Raw genomic sequence first — 20,244 nt, forward strand, 5'->3', positions numbered from 1 at the left:
CATACACCATGGCAATTCAAAGCGCTTTACATAAACAGGAATAAAGAGACAAGTGTAAGAAAATAAAAACGCTTAATAAGAATTATAAAAATAAGAAGTGGTGAATTACTTTGAGAAAAATAATGGTAAATGAAAAAACTTAAATCACTATAATAGCTCTATTATTACTATTATAAACATTAATAATAGTAAATAAATACATCTAAGTTCATTATTTTTTATCGTGAAATGTGGTTAAAAAACAAGCAGACGTGTTTAAAGACTGCAGATACACAAGCACCAATCAGATTACAGTCTGTGACTTGAAGCTCCGCCCACCATAACGGAAAACTTGATTTCATTTCAAAACAAGTTCAAGACAAGCGAGCAAAGGAGAGAACAAAGCGGGATGAGTATGAAGCTAATAATATGCCAAAACAATCTGAATTTGAATTGTGTTAATTTGAATTATTGACAATTGTAATTTAATAAATCTGAATTTTTATATGTGGTTAAAATATTTTTAATTTCTTTTTTAGAATTTTAATTTCACAACTTGAATATTGAACATCTGAAATTTAAGACTCAAAAATGTAAAATTCAAGGCTGAATTTTTTTTTTATAGACGCATTTACAAACTTCAGATTTTTGTGTTCTGAATTAATAGACTGCAGGTATTGGGTTTGTAAAAATGTAGTTTTAAATTTTAAAGAGGAAGAAATTAATTTCCTGTTGATCACCCCTGACCTACTTTCTGCTGAATCTGAATTTCACGATCTGAATTTCCTGTTTAGAATTTTATAATATTGAATTTGAAGTTGTGAATTAATTTCTTCATGCCAACTGACACAGCCAAAACCTTCTTGCTGTGAGGCAACAGCGCTACGCACTCGCCACCTATGATTAGTATGTTATTTTGTATCTAGTATGAATTGGCATGTTGTTAGAATGTCCAATGTAAAGTCAATGGCAGTTTTTTACCATGAAAGTATGGGACAGTTGCTAGGGTGCCATAAGTGGTTGCTAGGGTGTGGCTAGTAGGTGATTGGCAGATTTGTATTCTGAGTTAAATGAGTCCAAAGTTAAGTCTGCATGACAGTCTGATGCAAAGTTGAGAGGTCACAAAGTTTTGTCCAATGTTAAGTCAATGGGACTTTTCAGAATTTTCCGGGTCAGTTTTCAGAAGGCCATAAGTCGGATCAGTTGGAAAAGACAGAGCAACCTAATTCAGTATAGTTTGGAGGTTTGGAGTGAGTTTGGTTGTTGTACTTTAAACGGTCTAGGAGGAGATGCTTTCTTAAAATAGTCTAAGAAAAAGAAGAAGTTGATGTCGTATAACACTACGTTGCTTCATCAAGCCACCCTAACTAAAGTTTAACAGAGATTACATCCTTTAGTAATTTATTAGTGTTTAAGAAGCATTTTCTAAATGAATTAATCTGTCAGCAGAGAATTTCATGTGTGTGTCATCTGTCATGTTCACTTCTGAGCTGAATTTCTGAGTCCGTGTACAAAAGAGGAAGCAAAACAGAGCTGCAAAGCTTCATCAGGTGATGCTCAGACACTCATTTAAAGTGTTTTACTCAGTTCTGTCTCCAAACTGATTGTGTTTTCACATTTTCCCTCTCAAACACTGAACAATAGTGAATTCTGCTGTCTGACATCTGTAGGCGAGAGCGACTGCATGAGGTGTCCTGGTGTTTTTTAGATGATCTCATACAGACCCAGAAAGAGGAAGACAAATATTTGTATCAGTGTATTTTTAAAGTGTGAAAACTGTCCATTTATAGTAATAGCTTGAACTGCTGATCTCATTTGAGCGTCGACACTGAGACACGGCAGCACGGTAAGAGCATTTCAACACTAAAATAATTCTATTGATCTACGGCTGGTATCTGTGTGAAGGTGTAACGGAGGCCAGCTAGTAAATGCTGTTTAGGTAAATCTCACTCCTCTGGCCTCTAAAGGTGCTCTAGCGACAGACACTAGATGCCATGGACTTTAGTTTCCTTGTTAGAGCAAACAACTCCCATGCGGAAGGTTGTCGGTTCGATCCCAGCTCGGAGTGGGTTGGGTGGTGTTGGACCGGGGGGGTTACATTGGTGCTGTGACCCTGATGGGAGTGAGGTTTAGTAGGGTGAGTGTAGCAGAGGCCAGCCAGTGAAATGCTGTGAAGGTAAACCTCACTCATCTGACCTCTAGTAACAGTCGCTAGAGGTCATGGTCTTTAACCTCCTTGTTAGAGCAACTGCGTAAGGTTGCTGGTTCGATACCAACTCGGAGCGGGTTGAGTGGCATAGCACCGGCTGGGTGACAAAGGCATCTGCTGAATGTTGATTTGAGGAGTTACAGAAGCTCAATAACTGTTATAAATACAGATGTTGTGGTCAGGTCCGCTCAGGCTCCAGGTGAGATTCTAGATGATGTAGTTCCTCCTCACTCAAACTGAAGAATCAAAGGACATTTACAATACTTTATTTCCCCAGAGATTATTAGAAAGTTCTGTTCATGATGGTTTATGATCATGTGTTTGCTTTACTAGTGTGTTTAGTACAGTCAGATAATGTCAGAAATGATCCTGTTCTCCATCTACAGACTGTTCACTCAATAGAGTTTGTGCTGTTGTGTAGAGATGATGCTCATACTGTCATATTTGTCATTTGTAGGATTGCAGAAGTCACTATGTTGAGGTCTTTCAGAGCATCTCTTCCTCTGATCTTAGTGATCATGACTGCGGGTGAGTTTCCACTACAGTCACTATAGACAAACTTTAACACTCTTGAGAAGCTGACTGAGCTCTTCACTCTTTGTGTCTCAGAAACAGACAGCAGTGTTTTAGGGCGTCCTCACACTATCTACAGTTGCCTTGAACCGGGTCAAAGCACAAACGCTTTCAGTAGGCGCTCTCGCTCAACACAGCGGAGATTCCTTTAATTATATCGTTTGCTGAAAGTGCAGCTGTCGTGCAGTGAGGGGTTTGCGTCTTTAATAACCTTTGACAGTTTGGATTAATTAAACTGTAAGAATGATTAATAAATCCATATGAAACAGTCCCATAAAAGTCACGTCTCGTCTACGGTTTTGGCTCAGGCGCTTTGCACTCACACTACAAGCGTACCGCGTTAAAGCCCAAGCGAACCGCAATCAGGCACTCCTCTTCCAACCAGGCCGGCCAAGTGAACCGTGCCTGAGCCAAATTCAGAACACTCACACATCTCAAACCATCCGGGAAACTGGCTGGGCACGGTTCGGACTAGGATAGGGCGATGTCGGCCAATTTGGCATTACGATGTCTAATGTGAAACATCGCAATGGACGATGGAATCTTCATAATGTGGAATGTGGACCGGAAGGAAGACACGCGACTTCCGGGAGATTATCACTCGTTTGAGGAAACTTCCGGGAGACTTAAATGTCTAAATATCACGTTAAACAACTATAGTGAGACGCGATTCAGCGGTATATCCTTGATAAACTGTCTGACGTGCACTGCTCTCTGTCTGGAGCTCAGAGGAGCGCATGACGGTGTGTGGCTGTGTGTGTGTGTGTGTGTGTGTGTGTGTGTGTGTGTGTGTGTGTGTGTGTGTGGGGCTCTGCAGTGAGCACCACTTGTGTCTGTGTCTGTGTATGTGTGTGTGTGTGTGGTCACGTGATGTGGGTTTTCAGTGGACAGGGGGCTGTACAGAAATGTTAGGTAAAACAGTGTGGATGTGAGTCATTTTCGTTCTAAAATGCCATTTTAACACTATAGCTGGGGTCACACTAGAGTTTGTGTGTGTGAAATTCTATCGTAAGGCGCTGCGAAAATGGGCGGGATTAAACAAGATTAATAGACATTAAAAAGCATGCGATTGCTCCATGTTTTAAATTTCAGTCCAGAGAGGCCATGTTTTGATCCCATGTTTTGATTGGTCTCACGCTGTCAAGTGATGGGATTTCGTAGGTCAGAGTTCACCAAGCTTGAACTTTGCACCGCATCAACCTGCGAAACTTGACGCATGACTTTGCGTTTCCGGTTTGATGCATTCGCGTGCATATGAATGGGAGTCTATTGGGAGAAAAGTCAAGTGTGAGCGCAGCTTAACGCATGCTGAAACGCTAATATGACCGCAGCTTAAGACGTATTAGTGTTAACGGGGCCTGAGTGTGTATTTTTCGTGAGCGGGTTTGCGACGGGGGCAGGGCGGAGGATCGGCGATGCCAGCTCAGCATCGTGATGTCTATCAGCCATCGGCGATGGGCGATGGTGTCTTCTATCGGCCCAACCCTAGTTCGGATAGCATAGTGTGAGCGCACCCTTACTCACAGAGACAATTAAAATGAGCAAAAGTGAAAAGATTTTTTGTGCATTGCCTCAATCCTCCATTTGTCATGTCTGTGTTTCAGGGTCTAATGGTCAACAGGATTGGGGAGTGAGTTACAGCTCTTCATCTGTTTGTGCATTAAAGGGATCAACAGTGAAAATATCCTGTACTGTAAAATATCCTTATTATCGGAATCTCAGATCAGTCTACTGGACCAAAATACCTTATGGAGAAACACCAGACCTGTGTTCAGTCCCTGATAAAACAGGAAGAGTTCAGTGTGTCAGAGATAAAGACACTTCCAGAATCACTTTGACTGCAGTAACAGAAGCTGATAAACACATCTACTACTGCAGATTCACTACTGATGCTGAGGGTGGAAAATGGACGGGGACTCCTGGAGTTCAGCTGGACGTCACAGGTAGAAGCAAAACTCTAAAATAACACAAACACACACAGCACTGCATGATGTTTGACCAGGTATTTCTGAACTGTTGATTCCCAGCGAAAGTGAGAATGGATCCAATGCTTATTTGCCATGATTCAGCTGCTTTAATATAAAATCATCCTCCAAATACAAACATCTTAATGCTTTATTCTTTCTTTTTTCATCATAATGTATTTAATGTTTGTTTATATTAAACCTGCAGTGTGTAGGTTTTGTCTATTGCTACCTCTCTTTAAAATGTGCAGTTGTAGTTATTAGCAGAAGTTTGTCTTTATGTGGTTTAATGAACGGTGTGGCTCTTCAGCATGGATAAAGCTGATGTTTTGCTGTGTTTGTGTGGCTGCCGGTCACTGCACTGTTCTGGATCCTGTACTCAGGGTTACACGAGGGAATTTCTAGAACAGGGATCACCAAACTTTAGATTTTTAGCTTTAACCCTAATCAAACACACCTGAACAAGCTAATCAAGGTCTTACTATGTATACTTGAAACACCCAGACAGGTGTGTTGAGGCAAGCTGGAGCTAAACCCTGCAGGGACACCGGCCCTCCAGGACCGAGATTGGGGACCCCTGCTGTAGAACATCACAGAATTTTTTTTTTTTTAAAGATTTATTTTTGGCCTTTATTAGATAGGACAGTATTGAGACAGGAAGCAAAGTGGGAGAGAGAGAGGGGGTAGGAAAATGTCATCGAGCCAGGATTCGAACTCGCGACGCCCTGATGTGCTATTGCACCATATGTCGGCACGCTAACCACTAGGCTATTGCGACAACATCACAGAATTTTAAAAGGTCTATTAAAGGCACTGAAAATCAGGGAATATATTTATTTTTACCCAAATCATGTAATATCAGCAATTTTTTTTTTTGTTCTTGGAAATTTTATTTTCCATTTATCTGTACTGTTTATTGCATCGCTCCACACAGGTTTAGCCTATCGTTATGGTTGGGCTATTTTTCAGCACCATTTTATTTCTTTCTTTCCTTGTCAAATCAGAAATCAAGGCAAGGCAAGGCAAGTTTATTTATATAGCACATTTCATACACAGTGGCAATTCAAAGTGATTTACATAAACAAGAATAAAAGAAACAAGTAAAATACAAATAAAAACAAATAATAAAAATGAGTAAAAACAAAAAACAAAAAAAACACTAAAACAGGTAAAATGTGATAAAAGAATGAAGAAGAAGAGAAAAACATTATAGCGCAATCTGTCGGACCCAGCACAGTGCTCATTCAGTAAAGGCACAGCTAAACAGATGTGTTTTCAGTCTTGAAATCACTGCAGTCATTAGTGCTCAACACTTTTCTTGTTTGCTTTTAACACTATCGGTTGTGTTTAGGGAAGGGTGTGGGTCAGTTGATTGCAAAGTATATGTTATATTGAAAGATGCACAACAAGCCCCAGCTACTCATGAATGCTCACAAGAAGGATGTGTAAATGGCATCTATGTGAAAACGTATATTTCTGGGCATGAATTTCCAAAAAGCCTGTGGTAACTTTTTATGTGGCAAGTATTTGCTGAGATTCAGAAACTGTTATTAAAACACACGTCTGGACTGTGATGTTTCCCCAGAGAATCATCAGTCTTTAGCAGTCAATGATTGGCTCCTGTACTAGAAGGCGGGGCTTCATTTTCTAGATTATCCATACTGAATCTTTTGGTTTTGAGTCTGGGTGAATCTCCAGTCACTTATGATGGTTGTTTTGATCTTTCTGGATTATAATCCACCATTTTCTCCAGCTGCTGTGATAAAAAAACTGTAAATGATCCTTCTGTATGGATAAATATGTGATGCAGTGGTGCTAAGATAAACTCACAAATGTTGTTGTGATTTCTCCGTCAGACCTGCAGGTGGAGACACAGCAGACTGTTGTAGAGGGAGATTCAGTCACTCTGAGCTGTAAAAGCAGCTGCTCTCTGCCTAAAGAAACTACATTCAACTGGTACAGAAACACAGAGAGATTAACTGGAGAAACACTGAATAATCAGCTTCACCTGCGGTCAGTCACCTACAATGATACTGGAGACTATAGATGTGCTGCAAGAGGAAAAGCAGGAGAACGTCTGAAATCTCCACCTGTTCATCTTAATGTTAAATGTGAGTATAAACTGACTGATTAATAGTGGTAAAACATCAAACAAGTATTATAGACACATTTACATTAATAATTTAATTTAGTTCACATTTGTAAGAGTTTGTGATTTATTTAAATCAAAGCTCAGCTGTTGGATCTGGACAGAGTTTTAGTGCACTAGATAGTGGCCGATACTACTGTGAGGCAGTGGTGTTGCGGACGGGCCCGCAGGGCAAGCACCTTAGGGCTGCGGTACGGGGGTGGGGGGGCTTGGGTTGGGGGGTGGAGGGTGATTAGGGGGCCCTGCATCTGCGCGATTTTCAGTAATTGAAAATCCGGCAACTGCAATAATCAAACCCCTGGGAACAACTGTGGTCGGAACCAAAGTTCACGTCTGGACTACTTCATTCTGATTGCTTGCCGCTGAACATTGTCATTGCTCATTACCATAAAGTTGACTTGGTTCTCATTGACAATGAATGACTTCTGGCTACTTGGACGCTCTAGCCGCTTTCAGTGTCATTTTGTGATCGCTCCTTAGTTTGTGAACGCTACCCCGCGTCGTCGCTCCACCCCGCCCCACTTTCCCACTCCTTTAGTTTGTGATCGCTCCTTAGTTTGTGAACGCTACCCGCGTCGTCGCTCCACCCCGCCCCACTTTCCCACTCCTTTAGTTTGTGATGGCTCCTCAGTTTGTGAAGGCTTCCCCGTGTTGTCACTCCAACCCGCCCCCCTTCTCCGCTCCTTAACTTGTGATCGCTTCCTCGCATCATCGCTCCACCGACTTCCCCGTCCCCTCAGTTTGGGATCGCTCACCCCCCTTTTCCTGCATTTTGCGCTACGCCACTGCTGTGAGGCTGAGAATAAATATGGCTCTCAGAGATCAGAGTCTGTTTCAGTCACTGAAGGTATTTTCTAGAAACAGACGCTCTTTCAGTTTCTTCTGTCTCTGCTGTCAAATGATCTTCATCATCGTCTTGTTTTAGGGGCCCATAGATCTGCTCTGCTCACACTTACTGGGGCTGTGGTGGGATGTGAAGGATTGATCATCATCTTCATTATTATTGTGTTCATATGGTGAGTAGAGTTTGTCTGCACACAATCTTAGTCAATTTACTAACGTAAAAATCTCCAATGTAACACAAATGCAAACATAGTTTTCTCTTTGTTTTCAGTGTGAAGAGGAGGAGAGCAGCTGGAAGTGAAGCTGTGAAGCAAAATCAGGTCAGAAACACACAATACGCTTGTGTGCTTACACTGAATTATAAATACAGATGTGTGTGATGCAGTATAAGTGTAGAAATGAGATTGATCAGATCCAGATAAACACAGGCTGATGTGTTCATGTGTTTCTCTCACAGTCTGTCGGCTCCAGAGCTCCTGATGATGAGACCTACACGGCTCTTGAGCTTCAGTCCAGATCTTCTGAATATGAGACTCTACATGTAGCAGGAGCTTCAGCAGATCCACATTAAACTCTCCTCGCTGTATTACTGCTCATATACAGGCAAATACTGAAGCTCCTCAGAAACTGATCATCATTAGAGCTCATCAACATCTGACTGCTCATAAACACATATTAGACTTTATTCACACAGTAGGATTCTTCTGCTTATGCAAACACAGTTTAGGATAAAAACAGCATTTCAGATATTCAGGCTAGCAATTGCAGTATTGTTCTCATTATTGATAATTATTGTTATTGTTATATATAAATATATCACACACTTGTGAATTCAATGCTTAATTTAAGCTTTCTAAGCATTTTAACAGCTAAGCAGTGTTTTCATCTTAATGCAATCTGTAACTGTTACTATTAAAGTTCTGTGTGGACAGTTTTTACAGTAATTTGTTTATATTGTATATTGTCAGATTTCATAATAAACATTGCTTTAAAATTTACATTTCTTTAGTGTATTTAATGACATAGTAATTGTATTTTATGTGTGTTTTCAGATTGCCCTCTCGTGGCCAGACTTTTATCCGTTTCATATGTGATTAAAGGCCAGAAGTGGACATTTACAATACTTAAATTGATTTAAACTCTAATTACCATAATAAATATTGATTAATATTAATAGTTAATAAATTAATTCAAGGGCAAAGCAGTGGCGCAGTAGGTAGTGCTGTCTCCTCACAGCAAGAAGGTCGCTGAGTCGCAGGTTCGAACCTTGGCTCAGTTGGCGTTTCTGTGTGGAGTTTGCATGTTCTCCCTGCCTTCGTGTGGGTTTCCTCCGGATGCTCCGGTTTCCCCCACAGTCCAAAGACATGCGGTACAGGTGAATTGGGTTGGCTAAATTGTCTGTAGTCTATGAGTGTGTGTGTGGATGTTTCCCAGAGATGGGTTGCGGCTGGAAGGGCATCCGGTGCATAAAAACTTGCTGGATAAGTTGGCGGTCCATTCTGCTGTGGCGACCCCGGATTAATAAAGGGACTAAGCTGACAAGAAAATGAATGAATGAAAATAATTCAAATTTGTTATTTTCCTAACACATTATAATAAAATATGGCCAATCAAACAAGTTTTAACGACTGATGTTTAAACACAGACAAGTATGCTACCATACAAGGTAAGCTACTGAGCAAACTGACCGCACAGAAAAACACCATTTACCGTCTGTGAATCGTAGCTCCGCCCATCGTAACAGAAAATTTGAATTCTTTTCAAAACGATCTCCAAAAAAACGAGCAATGGTGAGAACAGAGAAGCTGCAGCTGTTTAAAGCGAGATAATTGACTAAAATGTGTTTATTAATGTAAAATATACTAATATCATATTCAGAGAAGCGGACAAGTATAGTTGACCATTTAAATTCAAAGTCTGTACTGTCAGCAGAGCACTTGTGTTGTTTGTCAGAAGCTGCCTCTAACCCACTTAAACACGATGTAGAGTATGTTCTGATGGATATGAATGTGGTTCATGTGTAAGTGTGTCGTATGCCATGTTAACACCATGAGTCAAAACTGAGTTTGTGTTTAGGAAATGAAACTAAGAGCTGCAAAGGTTTATCTGGTGATGCTCAGACATTCATTAAAATGTGTTTTACTCAGTTCTGCATCCAAACTAATTGTGTTTTCACATTTTCTCTCTCTAACACTGAACAATAGTGAATTCTGCTGTCTGACATCTGTAGATGAGAGCGACTGCAGGAGATGTTCTGGTGTTTTTCAGCTGCTGAAGATTTTTTTTGAGTGTCGGAGACACTGCAGCACGGTAAGAGCATTTCAACACTAAAGCATTATATTAATTCTGTTGAGCTTCGATTGATATCTAAAAATGAATTTTTCCTGAATTTATTCACCTGCTGAATGTTGATTTGACGAGTTAAAAGAAGCTCAATATCTATATTAGTAAAATATTTTTCTGAGTTTCTTTTTGTTTTGTTTTCTGTTATATTCCAGATTAGAGTGAAAGTTTGTTGTGAGGCTGAGGAAGTAAAAAGGAGATTTCTCCACTCGCTTTATTTTAATAAAATATTATTAGTATGACTGTTTTCACTTAAATTTATTTACTTATCTATTTAAATTTATCTTTTTTATTTGTTTTGTTTATTACTTTGCCTCTAACCCCCTGGGCATATATGAGTACAGCATAACTGTTATGAATACGCATGTTTTGTGTGTGATGAACTGGAATGACAGGATTCAGTCTTGATTATATAAACCTTTACTGAGCGCCACAGAGAAAAGGCAGAAGCATACATAAGACTTGTTCAGAACACACTAACTTAACTTCCCACTTGTTTTTTTTGGTGGTACTCCTCAGTTCCTCCAACCTTAAGTCCTCTTAAAGGAGCCTCACCTGGTATACAGGTAGTCAATACATTTTAGTGTGCAGGACAGGTGAGATTCTAGATGATGTAGTTCCTCCTCAAAACAACAAGAGTTTCTGCAAATGCTGATCTGTTGTGAAGCTCAGCTGACACGTTCAGTACAGAGAGACAAGTTTGGTCCTGAAGAGTCTCAGTCCTGCAGAGTTTCTCTCTAACCCCAATTAAACACATCTGAACAAACCCTGTTCACCAGAGGGCAAACTTCTGACAAAAACATGCTTGTGTGGCACCAACTTGTCATTGTTGTTCAGTATGCAGCTGTTGTGTAGGGATGATGCTCATTCTGTCATATTTGTCATTTGTAGGATTGCAGAAGTCACTATGTTGAGGTCTTTCAGAGCATCTCTTCCTCTGATCTTAGTGATCATGACTGCGGGTGAGTTTACACTTACAGTCACTATAGACAAACTTGAACACTCTTGAAATGCTGACTGAGCTCCTCACACTATGTGTCTCAGAAACCCACAGCAGTGTTTTACTGACAGACAATAAAAACGAGCGAAAGTGAAAAGGTTTGTTTTGTGCATTGCTTTAAAACAGCTGAACATTTCTGATGTCTGTATTTCAGGGTCTGATGCTCAGGACTATTGGGGAGTGAATTACAGCCCTTCATATGTTTGTGCATTAAAGGGATCAACAGTGAAAATATCCTGTAAGGTAAAATATCATTATCGGAACCTAAGAAGAGTCTTTTGGACCAAATATACTGATGAAGAACCACCAGACCTTTGTACAGACCCTGATAAAACAGGAAGAGTTCAGTGTGTCAGAGCAGATAAAGACACTTCCAGAATCACTTTGACTGCAGTAACAGAAGCTGATAAACACATCTACTACTGCAGATTCACTACTGATGTTGAGGGTGGAAAATTGATGGGGACTTCTGGTGTTCAGCTGGACGTCACAGGTAGGAGCAGTGAACAACAGACAATAAACACACACATTTACTTTCTGTGAAAAAAGTTTTTTTGAACATTTTTCTTTTTTGAAACACAAGACACACATTTATTTTCAAATATTGAACGGTTTACTTACATTTCAAGTGTTCTTTGCTTGTACAATAGGGCTTAGAGAGTATTTAAAGTAAATAAACAGATTTTTGTTTTGTGATATTCTTGACCTTAGGTCTTGCTCTCCTGTGTGTCACGTTAGGCATGATCAAAACAATAACAAAAACGGGAACAAAAGATATCGGATTCAAGTGCAGATTTTAATATATTAAAGTGCAAAAACAGTGAACAAAAATCTAAAAATATCAAAGTGCAAAGTAACAAATAAACAACAAAACAAGAAACTAAGACAGATAAACATGAACAAGACTATAGCAAGATACAAGGCGAGATCAGGAACAACAACTAGGAAAAACAGACTTACTGGGTACAAGAAAGACAAACGACGCTATGCAAAACAGAGGTGAAATGGTTGTATAGATAGTCCAGATAATCAATGGTAACAGAACAGATGAGATGACGGGTCAGTGTAAGTGTTCCGGTGTATGCGCATGGTATGTATGGGATTGTAGTTTTTCTGGAACGCTGTAGTGCTAACTGAGTCCTGATGCACTACAGCGCCCTCAGGTGGTCACTGATGGATGTGACACTGTGTGTTTCCTGAGAATAGCAGTTCAGTGCGGATAAAAAACATTTCTCATTTAACATGCATTTTTAAATTGGAGACAAACAACTATTAAATGGAAAGTGTACTAACAAATAAAGAGGATAATGCAGCTTTAAAACAAAACCAGAATCAATACCTGCAGATTTTTTTTGTGTTCACTTTTAATGGTGAAATTTTTGTTATTTAGACCTGCAGGTGGAGACACAGCGGATTGTTGTAGTGGGAAATTCAGTGACTCTGAGCTGTAAAAGCAGCTGCTCTCTGCCTGAAGAAACTACATTCATCTGGTACAGAAACACAAAGAGATTAACTGGAGAAACACTGAATAATCAGCTTCACCTGCAGTCAGTCAGTCGCTCTGATGCTGGAGAATATAAATGTGCTGCAAGAGGAAATGAACATCTGAAATCTCCACCTGTTTATGTCAGAGTAGAATGTGAGTCCAAAAAATCATATGTATAGTGAAATAATATTTGAATTTGGAAAAGTTACAATATTGCAGTGTGTTTTAAAGTGTGCCAAGTATTTATGTACAGTGTGCTGTTTCTAAAAGCATCTTTGATTGTTTTCCTTTATGTCTGTGTTTTAGCAGTTGATGGTTGGCTGGATTGGGGAGTGAATTACAGCCCTTCATATGTTTGTGCATTAAAGGGATCAACAGTGAAAATATCCTGTACTTCAACATATTCTGATGATTATAAGCTCACACCAGCCTTCTGGACTAAAACTACTAAAACAGATGGAGAACCACCAGACCTGTGTTCAGACCCTGATAAAGCAGGAAGAGTTCAGTGTGTCAGAGATAAAGACACTTCCAGCATCACTTTGACTGCAGTAACAGAAGCTGATAAACACATCTACTACTGCAGATGTACAGATACACTGAATAAAAGATGGACCGTGCGTCCTGGAGTTCGGCTTTATATTGCAGGTAAAACTAATAACCTCTTAGAAAAAAATGACAAAAATCCTTATATCTTTAATATTATTATTTAAATTTATTGCATTATCCTTGAAAAAAGGGTTCAGCACTTGATTCAAAGTGAACAGTGATAGAAGTGAAACACGACCGTCTGAACTACAGAAAACATCAAGCTTTTTATTTGTAACTGAAGTGATTTAGGTTATTTACTTGTGATGATGTTGTTGTTATTTCTCTGTCAGACCTGCAGGTGGAGACACAGCAGACTGTTGTAGAGGGAGATTCAGTGACTCTGAGCTGTAAAAGCAGCTGCTCTCTGCCTGAAGAAACTACATTCATCTGGTACAAAAACACAGAGAGATTAACTGGAGAAACACTGAATAATCAGCTTCAGCTGCAGTCAGTCAGTCGCTCTGATGCTGGAGAATATAGATGTGCTGCAAGAGGAAAAGCAGGAGAACGTCTGAACTCTACATATTTTTATCTTAATGTACATTGTGAGTATAAACTGACTGACTAATATTAGTTAAATATAGAAAAGTACAGAATTATACATATATCTGAAATAAATAACACTTTCATTTAGTTAATGTTTGTTTCAAGGCCAGTCATGTAGCAGACATCTCAAGTTGGAAAAAGTCATTTCCGGGGGATACAGAGTTGATTTGAGGGAGGTAGCAGATTAGCGGGTGCTCGAAGAGCTGGGGGGGTGGGGGGGTTTGAGTAGTGAGTGACGTATCTGTGAAGGGGGGCGTGTGCGCGCGAGACGTACTTGAAGAGCGGTGGGGGTGAGTTGCGCGCGACGTACCTGAAGAGCTAGTAGGGATGCAGTGGAGAGGGGGATGTGCAACATATTTAAGGACCGGGCAGGAGACGCGTGATTTCCGGGAGATTATCCTTCATTTGCGGGCATCCGGGAGTGTCTAGCATTTCAGGGATACTCCCACAACTTCCGGGAGACTTGGGATGTCTGATGTAGATGGCATGAAAGTTTTGTTCGCTCGGGTTTGAAACTTAATAATGTAAAATTAAGAAATTGTATGTAAATCAGGGGTATCTGTCTTTGAATCTTGTGCTGAATCAGTAAATCTGCTAATTCGATTGTTTATTTAACAATGCATTAGTTCAGATTTAAATCTATATTATGTACTAAAGAATTCATGTAAATACGCATCTAGTATAGAAAGTATCGAGTATTTATTCTCCTTCTAGATTATTTTATTTTTTTATTTTTACTTGTAATTTTAAAATAAAAAAATTGTGCCTTTTTTTTCAGATCCTCCAAAGAGTGTCTCAGTGTCCGTCAGTGGATCTGCTGTAATAGTGTCTGGAGATTCAGTGACTCTGAGCTGCAGCAGCGACTTAAACCCTCCTGCTGTGAACTTCAGCTGGTTAAAAGAAGAAACATCTGTAGGATCTGGAAGAATCTTCAGCATCTCAAACATCAGCTCTGATCACAGCGGAGAATACAAGTGTAGAGCCAGAAACAGACATGGAGAGAAACACTCTGATCCTGTGACTTTAAATGTCATGTGTGAGTGTATTATAAGACAACAGACTGATCCTTTTTCTGGTCATATTAGTTTACTGGTAATTTTACAATTTTTCAGATCCTCCCAGGAATGTCTCTGCATTTATAAGTGGATCTGCTGTAATAGTGTCTGGAGATTCAGTGACTCTGAGCTGCAGCAGCGACTCAAACCCTCCTGCACTGAACTTCAGCTGGTTAAAAGAAGAAACATCTGTAGGATCTGGAAGAATCTTCAGCATCTCAAACATCAGCTCTGATCACAGCGGAGAATACAAGTGTAGAGCCAGAAATAAACATGGAGAGAAAAACTCTGATCCTGTGATGCTGAATGTCATGTGTGAGAGTATTACAACACACGAGATTGATGCTTTTTCTGGTCATATTAGTTTAACAGCCATTTTAATAATGTTTAACTGGTCTTTGTTAACAAATGAATACATTTATTTTTTTCAGATCCTCCCAGGAATGTCTCAGTATTTCTAAATGGATCTGCTGTAATAGTGTCTGGAGATTCAGTGACTCTGAGCTGCAGCAGCGACTCAAACCCTCCTGCTGAAATCAGCTTTTATAAAGATAAAACATCAGTGGGATCTGGTGAAATCTACAAAATCACCAACATTAAATCTGAGGCCAGTGGAAATTATTCCTGCTCTGCTAAAAACAAACATGGATCTCAGAAATCTGCTGCTGTGACTGTTAATGTCATGTGTGAGTTTATATTTAGTTTTAATAATTTCAGGTTGAATTTTGATCAGTTATTTATTATTGTTGTTTCATACATTTATTCTTCTTCAGATCCTCCCAGGAATGTCTCAGTATTTATAAGTGGATCTGCTGTAATAGTGTCTGGAGATTCAGTGACTCTGAGCTGCAGCAGCGACTCAAACCCTCCTGCTGTCAAATATATCTGGTTTAAGGAGACTCAAGGCTCAGCTGTTGGATCTGGACAGAGTTTTAGTGCACTAGATAGTGGCCGATACTACTGTGAGGCTGAGAATAAATATGGCTCTCAGAGATCAGAGTCTGTTTCAGTCACTGAAGGTATTTTCTAGAAACAGACACTCTTTCAGTTTCTTCTGTCTCTGCTGTCAAATGATCTTCATCAGCGTCTTGTTTCAGGGGTTCAGAGATCTGCTCTGCTCACACTTACTGGGGTTGTGGCGGGATGTGGAGGATTGATCTTCATCATCATCATCATTATTGTGTAAAAGGCTCAAATTAAACGTTTCAAAAATGAACATAAATGCAGAACTTACTGAACCTGTTGCTTTATTATAAATGAAATGTTAATAAATTGCTTTTAATTTCTTGATAACAGGAAGAAAAATAGGAGAGACGGTAAAGCTGAAGATACCAGACAAAATCAGGCAGATTTTTTTTTATTATAGATATAGATATTTTTAATTAAAATTATTTTTTTAATTCAACTATATTAAAAGCATGACTGTAACTCTGTTTAAATCTGTGATATTTGATTAAACCACAGCAGAATCTCATTGGCAGATCAGCAGAAACGGCTTCGACCAATGACAGTCCAGTGTATTCACTAGTATCAGCCAATCAGAGCGAGGATCTTTATGCCAAAGTTAATTTTAAAGCAAAGAAAGCCAAACGCTCCAGCAGAGCAGAAGCAGGAGATGATCTTCAATACGCCAGTGTTCATTTCTTCAAGAACAAAGACATGAAGACTGAAGAACATCAGAAGATGGAGATGCAGCGTCCGTCTGATGCCAACAGGTGACAAAACATTCATCTCAACCCCAATTAAACACTGAGACACTTATAAAACATGCTCAGTGCTTAAAGCAATGCTTCACCCCAACATTAACATTTGCTGTTGATCTACTTTCCTTCAAACCGTCCAGTGTGTAAGTAATGTGTTTCTTCAGTAGCACAGTCAATGCTAGTCAGTGGTTAGCATCTATCTGAGAGTCAGAAACCAGCGACTGCAGACACTTTTACTTATTCCAACACTTCAGAGTTTCATCAGGAGCCACAGTTATTAATGTAGCTTTGCCTGTGTGTGTTTTTGACTCTAAATGCTGTTGACTGGAGTTTTAGGAATCAGCAAGTAGCACATTTTCAGCTCAACTCTTCTTTAATGTCCTACAATAATCATCAGCTAATCAACAGCAGGTCTTCATTTGTGGGTGAACTGTCCCTTTAATCAGAGCTCTCCTGTTTGTGTTGTTGAGCTTATAGATTGTCAGCTGCTGGAGAGACTTTCTGAAACGCCACATTAATCTGTGCTCAACTCATTTCTCTGCAGGTGTGAGGACGTGATTTACAGCTCAGTCAAATAAACAACATTGGCTCGATGCTGTTGATGATCATCAGAGACTGGATGAGTTTTGCTATTTAGATTTTAACAGATTTAATTTTCAACTTTCTGATGCATGAACTTTTGAATTGATTGTCAATATCGCACGCACACACAGTCTTCTCTCTACAATGACACTGACCTTTTTGCCATTAAATTTTTGCTGCTTTTTACATTAAATACAGCTGTGTCTTTATATTATTGTTAAATATATCAAACCATAACTTTTAGGTTTAAGTTTTATCTTGCTTTTTTAATTTTATATAAGTTTTTAATTGTGACATCATCATGACAGTTTACCACATTGTACACAAAACACTTAATTACTGTAACAATGTATTATAAAGCTCTACCATGTTACTTTTGTTTGAAAATAAAAGCATTTCAATAGCTACCATCATCAGATCCATATTTATTTTTTCCTTTAATTTATATCACTAGAATACTCTAAGCCAACAATTATTAGGTTCACATATTAGGGTCATAAAGAGCATTTCCAGCATTATGGATGTGACATTTGTAGTAAAAACTCAAAACTAATTCATAGAAAGTAAATTTTAACATTATATTGCAACTTCTGTTTATATTTTCCAGAACAACTGACGACAGAGTTATGGGACCAGAAAAATATCAATCAGCAAACATGTTTTGAACTTTAAATGAGGAAAATAAACATATGTTATGACCAAAAAGTCTGCGAGTTTACAGTATACAACATACTCAGTATACAAATATTCAATGGATTAAACTGCACAACCCCACAGACACAATATTAATCAAAAGGATAAGAGTTGCTCTCTATAGAACAAAAATTATAGATTTCAATTTATTTAATATTTTTGCAAAATCCATTGGGGTCTCTGCGCAGGTGAACCGAATTGACTAAATTGGCTGTAGGTTATGTGTCTGTGAATGAGAGTTTATGGATATTTCCTAGTGATGGGTTGCAGCTGGAAGGGCATCCACTGCGTAAAACATATGCTGGATAAGTTGGCGGTTCATTCCGCTGTGGCAACCCCTAATTAATAAAGGTACTAAGCCGAAAAGGAAAATTAATGAATACTATTTTTGCATTCATACGAAAATAGTGCCATTATGGAATTGACAGATGTGAAATTGCCACTTGTGTGACTTTGGTAAATCAAAGATAATAGTTTGTAAACATCGACGGATGAATTTTTGAGTATTTCTAAAGTACTGTAAAATACTTGCTTAAACAATAAACTTTCTGTATTTTGGTGAAAACTTTTGCATTTGCATGGAATTCCTTTAAAACAGCATCTACATTGGCATTGAATCTCATTGAGTATTTTCTTATTTCCAGCATCTGTCATTGATTGGAAGAACAGCCAGCAACCTGTTTATACATAAATATATATTTTACCCAAATATATATATATATATATATATATATATATATATATATATATATATATATATATATATATATATATATATATATATATATATATATTGCCCATTATTTTTAAGAAATGAAAGAAGAGAGGACACAGAGCAACTTGAAGACTATGGAATTAGGTGGACTGAGACAGTAAATTACAGCTTTAGCATTTAAAAAAACTGTGACATGTACAGTATATATGCAACAGTGTTGTGTGATGACTCATTATACAAGTAAATTTCTGGTGTTCATTATGTTTTTTTTTTCCTAATCTCATATTTATTTTATTTTACTGAATTTCCACCACTAGGCGGAGCTGAACATTTAGAGCGCGTGATTGACAGTTGATGGAAAGCGCGCGAATTTATTCTCTTCAGCTCATCGTGAGAAGAGTGAGACCTGTAGTCTAACGTTTTCCGCTTAAAATGTGCAGTTTTAAACTCTGCAAAGACCAATATTTTTTAAAAAACGTTTTATAACATGCTTAAGTACTTGCTTGTCGAGTTACACCACGGAAAGATGAATATTTTGACTGTTATGTCGAATGCAAAATGTTGAGGTAAGTTACGTTAGCTATAATAACGTCAACCTTACTGTAACTTAACTGACAGCCAGACAACAGGGTGTCTTTTTTGTATTTTAAATTAATTATACTACAATTTTGTTTGTATTTTAGATCAGTTTATCCATTGTGCCTCAGAAAGCTGTCGAGTAAATTAGTTTTGTCAGGATTTTCCTGTGGAATTTTTTTGTTGTATTTTTAAGCCTTTGCTTAAATTTTAAGTATTTACTTGATATAAAAACTCAATTAAATTCCCATAGGGCAACACAATCTACTTGGATTTGATGTATACGTTAGAGTTATGTGTTTTTAGAAAAATCAAAGAGCTTGTTACAATGCTGAAATATAAGAAATTATTTTTTTGTTATATTGCTGTGAAAATAACCTGAACATAATTGTATTCACAATACAGACTCACATCTTCATGTTTAAATGTCTTAAGGGTTAAGTTTGTCTTCTTTTTGTCCATATTTCTTGCAGTTGTGGCTGGATTTGGGCTGTTTTTTTTATCGTCAACCTCATACAGAAAAGGTCAGTGAGCTAAATTTAACATTGAAAAACAAGCTTTTCAAAATGCATCTGACCACTACAGCATGTCTATTATTACTAAAATGTAAATCCTACCTTAAACCTGTAGTGGATATTTTCAGATAAAAGCATGTATGTGTACTGTATTACATGTTACATTTATCCACAGATTTTTAACAATAGTAAAGTTTTGCAGCATAGACAGTTTTAATGTCTATACTGGTCTCATATTACAATTTAAAAGATATCTTTATTTTAACAACAGAAAGAAGATGAACACTCATCACAGAACCGACAGTCATTTAATTGAGCAGATAAAGGTAAGTCAAAGTTAAATTACTTCTAGTTTATCGACTGTAAAGGTGTATAAAACAAACCAGAAAAGTATATACATTGTAAACAGCATAAAGCATATTTTTGTTAACACATTTGTTATATTTAAATGTATTTAGCACAATGATTATTTACTAATGTCAGAATTCCTAAAACAGTTAATGTAAGCATACATTATTGCATATTTATGGAGAGCTGAATGTTCATAAATTGCCTCATTATTCAAAATAAAAAGCGGTGTCCATGGGGTTTTAAAAGTCCTTATATTTCTTACATTTCAAAAACAAATTTTTACTTAAATTCACTGAAATGATGTCTTGTAGGTCTTGTAAAATATTTTACACAGGCCATAATTTCTCTATGTACAGTAAGGCTACTCAGGG

The 20,244-nt window shown here is 38.2% G+C and overlaps 3 protein-coding genes across 35 annotated transcripts in view; all 3 read left to right on the forward strand.

Moving 5' to 3' along the window:
- Positions 1-285: 285 nt before the first annotated feature.
- On the forward strand, positions 286-8,715 carry LOC141375143 (sialoadhesin-like). Of its 3 annotated transcripts, none has more exons than XM_087238204.1 (7): positions 286-392; positions 2,646-2,716; positions 4,366-4,704; positions 6,582-6,836; positions 7,800-7,890; positions 7,989-8,037; positions 8,175-8,715. In XM_087238204.1, the coding sequence occupies exons 2-7, from the start codon at positions 2,662-2,664 to the stop codon at positions 8,286-8,288; spliced, it is 903 nt and encodes a 300-aa protein (XP_087094330.1). In that variant the 5' UTR covers positions 286-392; positions 2,646-2,661; the 3' UTR covers positions 8,289-8,715. The 3 variants fall into 3 exon arrangements, with proteins under 3 accessions (XP_087094330.1, XP_087094329.1, XP_087094328.1); XM_087238203.1 differs by lacking the exon at positions 286-392 and adding an exon at positions 1,520-1,825; XM_087238202.1 differs by lacking the exon at positions 286-392 and having other exon boundaries at positions 2,631-2,716.
- On the forward strand, positions 1,547-17,439 carry LOC137495974 (Fc receptor-like protein 5). Of its 7 annotated transcripts, NM_001443447.1 has the most exon segments (17): positions 1,547-1,649; positions 9,948-10,027; positions 10,952-11,022; positions 11,215-11,553; positions 12,451-12,699; positions 12,853-13,194; positions 13,428-13,682; positions 14,462-14,719; positions 14,796-14,895; positions 14,898-14,903; positions 14,905-15,053; positions 15,170-15,424; positions 15,512-15,757; positions 15,836-15,920; positions 16,035-16,083; positions 16,203-16,453; positions 16,986-17,439. In NM_001443447.1, coding segments are annotated over 15 exon segments (2,673 nt in total). In that variant the 5' UTR covers positions 1,547-1,649; positions 9,948-10,027; positions 10,952-10,967; the 3' UTR covers positions 17,020-17,439.
- A 1,226-nt stretch (positions 17,440-18,665) lies between these two features.
- Positions 18,666-20,244, forward strand: part of adgre9 (adhesion G protein-coupled receptor E9) — a 41,605-nt gene continuing 40,026 nt past the window's right edge. For 11 of the 25 annotated variants that reach the window (XM_087238013.1, XM_087238005.1, XM_087238004.1 and 8 more), the window contains exons 1-3: positions 18,666-18,997; positions 19,481-19,531; positions 19,794-19,848. Coding sequence is in view for 9 of the 25 variants with exons in the window: in XM_087238005.1 (XP_087094131.1) it covers positions 18,990-18,997; positions 19,481-19,531; positions 19,794-19,848 (114 nt within the window). In the remaining 16 variants the exon portion in view is untranslated. Of the gene's footprint in view, positions 18,998-19,114; positions 19,150-19,480; positions 19,532-19,793; positions 19,849-20,244 lie in introns of all 25 variants that reach the window. The other 14 variants (XM_087237995.1, XM_087237996.1, XM_087237998.1 and 11 more) reach the window with 8 other exon arrangements.

This window comes from Danio rerio, chromosome 1 (genome assembly GCF_052040795.2).
Source record: "Danio rerio strain M-AB ecotype USA chromosome 1, GRCz13ab, whole genome shotgun sequence".
Lineage (NCBI taxonomy): Eukaryota > Metazoa > Chordata > Actinopteri > Cypriniformes > Danionidae > Danio > Danio rerio.